Source organism: Hippocampus comes, unplaced genomic scaffold, assembly GCF_001891065.2.
Source record: "Hippocampus comes isolate QL1 unplaced genomic scaffold, H_comes_QL1_v1.1 scaffold98, whole genome shotgun sequence".
Taxonomy (NCBI): Eukaryota; Metazoa; Chordata; class Actinopteri; order Syngnathiformes; family Syngnathidae; genus Hippocampus; species Hippocampus comes.
In genome coordinates this window covers 606746-616754 of record NW_017804832.1, presented here as the reverse complement: position 1 = coordinate 616754, position 10009 = coordinate 606746, and the positions used below count along the sequence as shown (strand labels likewise).

General features: G+C 49.1%; 1 protein-coding gene across 1 annotated transcript in view; it reads right to left on the bottom strand.

The window, feature by feature from the left end:
• LOC109515107 (axin-2-like) overlaps positions 1-10009 on the bottom strand; it is a 21721-nt gene extending 11712 nt beyond the window's left edge. Inside the window, exons 1-6 of the mRNA XM_019868709.1 lie at positions 9574-10009; positions 7748-8686; positions 5719-5841; positions 2358-2460; positions 523-663; positions 194-431 (exon numbers count right to left, since the gene is read on the bottom strand). Of these exons, the coding sequence (XP_019724268.1) occupies positions 194-431; positions 523-663; positions 2358-2460; positions 5719-5841; positions 7748-8556 (1414 nt within the window). The 5' untranslated portion in view covers positions 8557-8686; positions 9574-10009. The remainder of the gene's footprint in view (positions 1-193; positions 432-522; positions 664-2357; positions 2461-5718; positions 5842-7747; positions 8687-9573) is intronic.

Genomic DNA, 10009 nt, shown 5'->3' with positions numbered 1-10009 from the left:
TAGCGCTGACAATCGCCACTAGTGGAGCACAGAGTGCGCACACGGAGGGCCGCGTCCCTCTCAAACTGCTCCTTGGTCTTGGCGGTGTGATGGTGGATGTAGTGGTGGTGGATGTGCTTTGTGCTCTGCCTGCTCACGAGGGTCCCGCCGGGGCCCAGGGTGAGCGTGAAGGTCCCCTGGTCGGGACCGGAAAGGGAAGCCTTGAGTCCGAAGCCCGCTCGTGGGAAGGGCCGGTGGTCGGGCGAGCTGGAGCGCGGCGAGTGCCAGATGACGGCGGGCGACTGGCAGCCGGGGGTCTTCAGGACACGCGAGAGGTGCTCGTCCAGGATGGCCTGCGGGTCCTCCTCGGACGAGCCGGGGAGGAGGCTCAGCGGGTGCGGGGGATTTTGCTGGGCACTTACTACTATCTCTGTGTCCTCTCTTTCTTCCTCCTAGTGATAAACAAAAATTCTCAATAACAGACTGAAAACCCCGCCCCAAAACCATAAATGTGTACTTGACTTCAGTGAGAAGCACACAAACCTCCTGAATCTGCTGCAGCCTCACCTCCAGAGAGCTGAGGGTGTCCTGTTCCCTCTTCAGGCTCTCCAGGCGTGAGATGAGCTGAGCAGCAAACTTTGCTGGCTCGACTGGGATGCCTTCCTTGGGAGGACAGCGGGTGCGCTGCAGAGAAAAGCAAAACTAGTCAGTTGCGGCTCCGTCATTGAAGGCTGCACGGAGCTGTCCTAAAAAAAAAAAAAAAAAAAAAAAAAAAAAAACAGTGTGGTATGTGGGGTGGGAGGGGGGCAGGGTCACAACAGGCTGGTTCCCTCAACCATCCTTAGCGGGGCTCTTTCAAGCCATCTCACTTCAAAGTGTCCTCCCGTCAAAAAATCAAAAACGCAGCGAGGGGCAGGACGAGGTGATGGAGGTGTGTCTGTGCGTGTGTTGGGAAGAGATAGACGGGAAGCAGTCGCTTTACATTTCGGAATAAAAAAGGCACATATCGACAGGGGGTAGAAGAGAACTCCAGGGAGGAAGGATGAGGGGATTAAAAACAGGCCCGAGATGCAAAGATGAGCGCAGGAGGGCAGAGAAAAGGAACGTGAAGAGAGCAAAGGAGGCACATAAAAGGTGTCACAAAAAAGGATGCAAGATCAGAAAGGTTGAGATAATGTATCCCCCCCCATCCCCCCTTCCTTCCTCCTCCCCTGTCACACGCTGGGCAGCTTTGAGCTACTAAAGTGACAGAATATACACACACGCACATGCGCACACAGACACACACGTGTGCTCATATTAAATTATTTGCATTTTTTGCACTGAGGCTTTCTTGATTTTTTTTTTTGTTGTTTTCTCCCGTCCCTTTGTAGTAGAGATGAAGGGGAGGCGAGAGGAAAAAAAAGTCAGCAAAAGAAGCGTTCCGATGGAGCCCAAGGCTGCGTGCGGCACCCAGGGAATGGCAGCCATCGCCAAAAATCAGACGGGGAAACAACAACAAGGCGAAAAAAAAGTGAAAATGAAGCAAAGCGCGCGCGCCAGAGCGGGAGACGACTTGCCAGAGCCAATCTGCACATCTATTCCCCCCAAAAATTGGTGCGTGTCAAAACGGTGATGAAACTCGAGGTTGCAGCGAGTTTATTTTCACAAGATAACTTGCTTTCACACTTCTTCCAAAACCTCAAGTTAGCTTCCATTAGGTGCCTTAAGCTAGCAACTCCCCTTTGACCTACTCAAAGCTCACATGACACGCTCAAACTTTTCCCTTAGATCCCTCACCTCGGAGGGAAGGGGGCGGGGGGCGATCGAGAGAAAAAAGGGGGCCAGCTCTGTTGGAAGTTGTCACTTTCCTGCGCGCGTGCTCCATTCATCCTCGGATCAAAGCGCCGCAACGCGTCTGAGTATCTGTGTTTTTGTTGGGCTCGTTTCAGAGCCCTCGGGATAAAGCGGCACAAGATCTTCCCTCAACTCTCTCCGACTGTGTTCTCCATATTTGCATCACTGGTTGGGGAAGAAGAACCCCGGCGCGTTGTGAGCACGGTGGCGATAAACGGCTTAGAGGCCTCCTGCTCTCCCGCAGACTTCAAGGAACCCTAATGGGAGGGTGGAGGTGACACCAAAGGTAGAGAGAGGCCGTGTGTACGTGTGTGTGTGTGTGTGTGTGTGTGTGTGTGTGTGTGTGGGCGGGAGGCGAGGTCTTTGACGTTCCTCCTCAGATCTTTGCCTGTGCTGTTGAGATTGCGGCGTGCGACTATTCATAGAACCACGAGACCCCGGAACAGAGGGTGGTATGGAAATGACACCGCGGCACCGGGTTGAAAAAGTCTCGCATGTGGCATGTGTGCAGTTTGCCTGCGCGTGCGTGCGAATCAACTTACGGGGAAAGCAGGCAGAGACACTTGGCTGTTCATGCGCATGTTGCGCTGCATCTCCCTCTGAAGCAGCTTCTTGGAGCTCAGTTTATACGGAGGGATGCCATCTCTGGGGAAAAAAAAAAAAAAACATCAAACGGAGCGCCAGAATAATTAGTCATTGTCAGACAAATTCACAGATCAAAACAGCCATCGAGGAAGATGCTGTTACTCATCTCTCAGGCTTAATAGGCGATTAAAACAAGTGATACACGGGCGTGAATTGCCAAGCAAATTTCTGTTTTGGTACACAGAGTTCAGTTCAATTAGCCAGGGTGTCTTGACTTGGCTTATGTTTCCATTTTAGTGTGTATGTAGGCTGATAGGGTGACATCGCAGCACAGTTGAAGCCGCCATTGTACTCAGCCAAGAGGAAAATGGCGGAGGAGCGCGCGGCATCATAAAGACACCGGGAATCCTCCGTCCAGTTTCTGTTCGTCCATTCCTGTCGTCATTATCAACGCCCCAAGTGCGCACAGCGCCGCCCTTTGGGTCAAGGGTGTCAAAACTCATTTGGTAGTTACGGCTTCCCTCAAGAGGACCGTTAACTCATTTGGTACCAGCTAATTCTAGACCAAGTCTGAAAAGACGTTTAAAAACGTCTTTGGGAGTGAATGAGTTTAAAAAAAATTCATGTTTCATGGCATTATGACAACTTTACACAACAAACTGATGGATGACTATCCATTTCTGACCTATGATATGATACACAATTCCATTTTTTTTTCAAATACATGAAAGGGTCTGCAATTTCATGGTGCTTTGTTACACCAGCCAAGTTTCTTTTTCTCTTCCTCTCTACTTAGCGCAGTTAAGCTAGCATCCGCGGTTGCCACAGTTTTGCTCACTCCAGTCAGAAGCCTTCAATCTCATTTTTAATTCAAATTTATCCGTAACTGTGTCTTGGAGTGAAGCACAAACTCTGGGAGTGGGGTTCTGCCATTTCAAAGGCGACACACAGCTTCGCGTCTTCAGAAGTAGCGCGCTTTGCGTTACAGGCTTAGTCAACATGACAACCATGAGTAGTTGAGCTCTAATCTATCCCAATTGGGCGATGGCACAACTCCTCAGGGCAGCGTTATTCTGATCGGTACAAAACTGGCACCGAAACCTCGATTGAGTCCATCCCTAATAGAAAAGCAATTCCATTTCTCCTCTCACAATCCAATCACATTGATGGCATTCTCTTCTTGCGAAAGGAGCGTTTGCACACCAGACGTGAGCGTTGACCGCCCGGTTAAAGCGTATCTGCGGGGCCGCCCGGCATCAAACGGCCACGCCGGAGCTTCAAACGGCCTCGCACTTGACAAGAGCGAAAACTGTGTCTTTTCTGGGTTTCCTGGTGACCGAAGCCTAAGTGAGCAGCACTTTTCTACTTTTGCTTTGAAATGCCACAGTCATGCGCATAAGCGTGGTTGGCCCCCACCGGCGCGCCCTCCTCACCACCACCCCAATCTTCATTTGGCAAGCGCTGCCTCTGATCTCCGCACATCAAAAGGCTGGTTTGTAAGATAAGGTAATGTTTGAAGTCTGTGCGCAGCTGCATTCCCCAGAGTCCAAGCAAATCCATAAATAAGATATAAGCAAAAAAAATTCCCCCTCCGCCGCTCTCTTTCTCTTCCCACCCAACTGCGTCCTCTCATGCCCCCCCTCCCACCCCAACTCCTTTTCTATTCCCTTCTTTTATGCATGTAGAGGATTCACATGTTTACAGGCCCATTAAACCGACATTCTGATAGGGAATGGGAACAAATGAGATGATGTGTGTGGGGGGGGGGGTGGCGTGGGGGTCACAGGACAGCGTAAAGTACAGACAAACCAAAAAATAGTTTCTTTGAAGCAGATTTGCAGCAACATTGCTCATATGGGACACTCTTTATGTAAAAACAGGTTTGCAACAGAGGCCCAACGGGAGTGTTTCCAACGTGACGCGACTCCATCGTGGCTACTCACAATGATTACACATTCTGTCCAAAAGTTCACGCGGCGCTCGTGGCCTTTGAGCGATGACGATGACGTGACCTAATGACGCCAATTCACCGAGGCGAGGCGTCATTTGACATAGTATGCCTTGGAGGGACGTGAACATCGGCATGAGGCGTTTTAAAAAACAGTCTATGGAATTACGATGATTCTTGACAACTGCTTCGTGAGCATGACCCAGATGGCCGCATTTGCTGCGATTGGCATTTTTATTTTGTAGCTTTTTTGACATCATGCAAGACCACTTAAGCCTCACACTCAACATAACTCTTTTCGAGACTCAAACATCTTTCAACACGTTTTGCAAGGTGTTGAAAAGGGGTACAGTGAACTTATTCGTGGCTACTGTAATATTACGGTCTATGAATTACGATACGCTGCTGTTACTTTTTGTCCTTTCAACAGCAGCACAAAAGGGTTTCCAAAAGTTGAATGTCATCATGGCTTTTAAGACAATGCCAAAGCAACAATTGTATTATATAATTTTTAAATGACTGATTTTCGTTGTTCCCGTGACGGTGACAATGTTCAATTGTCTTCTATTTGATTATTTTGAATAGGCCTATTGTTGGCCCAGTGAGCGTTTGAAGAGTGACTAACAAGACGATGCTGCTACGATCCACAGATGTGGGACCTCAAACAAACACAAGTGACAGAAGTGAGAGAATGTTTAGCACAGGTGTCAAAATCAAGGCCCGGGGGCCAGATCTGGCCGGCCACATCATTTTATGTGGCCCGTGAAAGCAAATGAAGCATGTCAAGTTCCATGATGCTTGCTAAAAAAATGTCAAATTGTCATATGTAATCCACAGTAACAGTCATTATTCTGAACTTCTGATTTTAAATGTAGTTAATCATCAATTTGTTGTGCTGTGTACGTCATATGTGGAGGGGATAAACCATTTACATGGTTTCCCAAAATTCATAACGGCCCTCCATGGGAAACCATAACTACAATGTGGCCTGCGACAAAAATGAGTTTGACTCTCCTGGTTTAGAGGTCTCAAAAAAGTTATGGCAAGTATAAGCACTAGTCTCGGCATTGGAAAAGGCATAGATATTATTGCACAGCATCCTCAAATCCAAATCGATTTTTTTCCGGGGGAAAAAAAAAGTCAATTTTTTTTGTTTACTCAGACAGCTACACTTTATTTTAGTTAATAATTTGTCAAATTTGCAGGATTGACCAATAGTATCAAATTGTGAAACTTAGGAAATTGACCAAATTTGGTCATAGGCTTGATAGCGACACTAACAACACATTTAACGTGAATCGTTGGAACTTTGTGCATTTTCGCTGCAATATGCCAACCGGGATGTGAACCACAAAGTTTTTTCAACTTACACGCTGCCGTCCGTCACAGACATGTTGTCATCGGTCAAGGCGTCGCTGGACACTTCGCTGTCATTGGTGCTGCTGACCGGCGCAAACGAGCCCATGTGGCAGACGTCTCCTCCCCTGTACGGCCTGAAAGTCACAGCCGGGCAACATCCGGTGAGTGCTTACACAAGGCAAAGCTGATAAAGCGACATGATGGAATCTCACAGGCGGGCACCCCGAAGTTGCATCTAACTCATGTTTTGCGTCAAAGGTGATGGAAGCCAAGCCTCTAAATGGCTCCTTAGCAACCTGAAATTCAAATTCAACTGCGCTGGGAAAACTCCCCCCCCCACCCCTTCGTTTATGCCCCATTTCTTCCATCTTCGGCAGCCAGCAGCTTCTCTCTTTTCACTTCCTTCATTCGCACTCAGTCTTTCCTCAGCGTTGACGTCCCGCTGTGCATGCATCCTTGCCACGGTACAGGGGGAGGAGACCAGGAGGAGTGGCCAGGAGGGGGAAAAAAAAAAATAGCCGACACGGGAGTGTGTGCTGAGAGTAGGAATGAAATAGAGGGGTGGGCTAGAATGACTAACGCTGTATTGGGCCCCCAGCTCCAGGCTTGACCTTCAGAGGGGCTCGCAAAGAGTCAGGTATTTAACACAGCTGGCCTCACATTCTTCCCCTCTCATTTATCCTTTCTCCTCCCTTGCTTTATTTCAAGAGGTGCACTAAGCCCCCCCCCCCCAGCCATCCTCCTTTTCAGCTCCTTTCACCTCACTTTCGCTCCAAACGCACTCCTGACTTCTCCAAAGAATGAAAAAGGATAAAAGTGGAGAAAGGCAGAGGGAATCAGAGGAGACTTGACGCAAATAAGAGGGAAGAAGAAGCGCGGACGGGCGGCCGGTAGAGGAGGGCGGGCCTTATCCTCAACTGTGGCTGCTGCCATTTAGGTTTGTTTTGGTTTTTCATGTTGTCAAAGAGTCAGATTAGAAGACGCAAAGAGACAAGGAGAAGGGAGAAATGGCTTTCACATGTTTTGAATCTGGATGATGACAGGGGAAGGGGCTGAAAAGGCTGAAAAGGCATTGAGACAATTCGAAAAAGCTTGTGAATTCGAGGATGAACCCGCTGGATGACTTGTCAAGTTGTAAACTTTGGAGGCCATTTGACCAAAAGCAACTCACCGACAGATTATCTTGTTTATGAGGTTGTAAACGCGTGTTTCAATGCGCCGTCAGTTTCACGCGCGTGACAAAGGCCACGAGAAAGATGCATGACATCATCGTCATCATCATCAACTCTGCTGCCAAAATACGTCAAGGTCAAAGTGGCGGCAGAGCGAACAAAGTATTGCGGTCATCAGGAAGCCAAGTCAGCCCTGCCTGGATTGTGAACTTTTCCAGTGGAAGATGATAGCCAGCGACGCCACCAGCCCCCCCACCCACCAACCACCATTGACCAAGTTCCGCGGAACAATTTCAAAGCACCGGAAATCCGGGCCAGTGCCAGTAACATGCGACTGCTGCTGCTCAGGATGGTGACAGGGCAAAAAACAGCAATGGAAAAGGACCTCGGCCTTTTCCAAGGTGTCACTCGGTTTGCAGCTCCTAACTAGCAATGGAAATGAAAAACTGTCAAAATGCAAAGTCTGGCCACTTCAAACTCCGTACAAAGCAGCTACAATTTAAAAAAATGTGAGAAGGGTGCTGTGGGGAAAAATGGCTTTTTGAAAATATGTTTTTGTGGGACATGGTCTTTGGAAAATTTGGTAAAAAAAAAAAAAATATAGAGAGCAAAACAGTTTAGCTACATTTTTTTCCCATCATCTACTCGGGGAACCTGCTTCTACAATTGGTTGACCGGTTTCAGTTCAAAATATCTACCAATTTTTCAGGCAGGCCAAAATTTGTGTCACGTCTTGTCCTAAACACTCGACTCAACTAGTGAACAAGACGGAAGCTGAATTGGTTTTCAAAAAAACTCCCCAAAAATGGCGGCCGCTAAATAATGTTGCTATTCTGAACCAAATCTGAATCTGGGTGAAAAGGCTTACCTGTAGCCCCTCTCCATAACCTCCAGGCCCCTCACGGACGTGGTGGTCCTCTGCGTCTTCACCAGCAGCCCTCCGGCAGCCGTTTTGCTTTTGAAATCAAAACTCCACTCTTCTTCTTCGTTGAGCGTGGGCAGATATCCGCACATGACTTGCAGCTCGCTCAGGCCGTTGGGGTTGACGTGATTGGTGTTCTCGCCGCCGCTCCTCACAAACTTGAAGAAAACGTCAGAAGACAGGAACATCTGGTAGGAGTTCTCCTCCATGTTGGTCTGGATCTCCATCTGCGCCTGGTCGAACATGGCAGAGTCGATGTGCTGCTTTTTGATGTTATCCCGGATGAAGGTTTTGGTGGCCGGCTTGAGCTGCTTGGCCACGACGCCGTTGTTTTCGATGTAGCGCTTGTAAATGGCTTTGGCCACTCGCTGCGTTTTGGTATCCCTCAGGTCCATTTGCCTGAAGCCGTTGCAGGCGAACCAAAAGTCCAACGTGTCGGCGCATTTCTCCGCCTCCAGGAATGTTCGAAACAGGAGAGCGCCGTCCTGGTCCCCGAGGAGCGAATGCAGAGATTTGGTCCAGCGGGACAGCGGCGAATCCGGGGAGGCGCTCCCCTCGGGCTCCCCGAGACCATCCTCGTTCCGCCTGGCCGAGGAGCTCGGCGGGCTGAAAGCGACGGATTTGATGGTCTCCGGTTTCATTATGGTGCGTTTGCCGGGGTGGCAGGGCGCCTCGCCCTCCTCCCCGGGCACCGGGGGTCGAGGAGCATCTTCGCGGAAACTGCTGGCGATGTGGTCCACAAGCAGCCAGCTCATGGCTCTTGAAGGCGGCGGGAGAAGACGCCTTGCCAGTGAGTGCGTGTTGTTCCGCCTTCTGAGCTTCGCCTGTAATCTCCTCGCTCTCTTATGTCAACAGGGAGCTTCTCACCGGCAGCCTGTCTTCACTCTAGAACACAAGATATTGATCGAATCAAAACCTGATCCGCCTCAACCTCAAAGGGACAGCCAACCCCCCCACGCACCCCTTTGATAACTTTTTACAAGAAAGCAGTCCACATTGTAGGAGGCAAATTCATAGGCGCACGTTTGACATCTCTAATTTCATTTCAGTTTCACATGTATGTTCATGTACCACTTGGTGCAAGAACTGTGAGAAGGCGTCATCATACAAGATTAGATAAAGCTGCACTCACTATCCAGTGTTTGACCATGAAGCGATCAAACTAGTCAAACATCTCACATAAACCGAACAGTTCATTTATGATCCATTCAACGCCCTGGATGAATCTGAATAAAGATAACCCAAATCCAGACGAGGTTTCCAATCCGCCGCGACATGTGCTTCATCACGTCTTCGTCCCGAGTCACAAGCGAGTACCTGCGAGACTCAAATGTGGGACTAAGTGTGTAAAAATTCAGGAAAAACGTGACCAAGAAATAGTTGACCAAGTTTTCTGCACACCGGTGGATTAATTTAACAGTTTCTTTACTACTACTACTACGGCATCAAACTCTCAGAACCACAATTTACGTTCTCTAATGTGTTTTTTTTGTGCGTGACTTTTTTAAGGTCCAAACCTGTGTAAAAAAAGATGTCCAATGTGAGTAGTAGGTCCTGGAAAATGTATTAACTTCAAAAATATGAACTGCTCTCAATAAGAAAGCGACTTTAAATCGAAATAATTGGTTGAGCGTTTCCTTTGGAGTTGAAAATGTTCTAAAATAAGCGCTCCCCCCTCCCAACTGGCTTGGAAGGCAACTTCAAAGGCGAGTCAACGGCACATCAAAGTGAACTCCATTGAAGAAGAAAAAAGGAGGCGAGCATAAACTTACCATCGAGCCCGAGGAGTTCGCTCCTTCCACAAACGAACTCCGGGTGTTTCTCTTAGGAGTAAAAAGTCACAATTGTATCCACGTAAGGCTTTATAATCCACGGTGGGGAGACCCCTCTCCTCCGGCTGGCTCGGTCGCCACGTTCGGCTCCGTCCGTGCACGCTTCGGCCGAGAGGGAAAAGCAACTGGCGAGTGCAAGAGCGAAAAGGGGGCTGAAAAACAGCGCTTTCCTCCCTCTCTCCCTCTCTCCGCCTCCTCCTCGCAGTCTCCTCCTCCTGCTCCTTTCAGGCTGCCAGGCTCAACTGTGGCTCTCCTCTTCTCTTCAAGGCGACTCCCTCCCTCCTCCCTCACTTCAAAGTAAGTGCCGACCGGCGGGTCCTGGAAGCTACATAACAACCCAACGCGATGCCGGCCGCGTCGTCTAACGTCCCCCCTC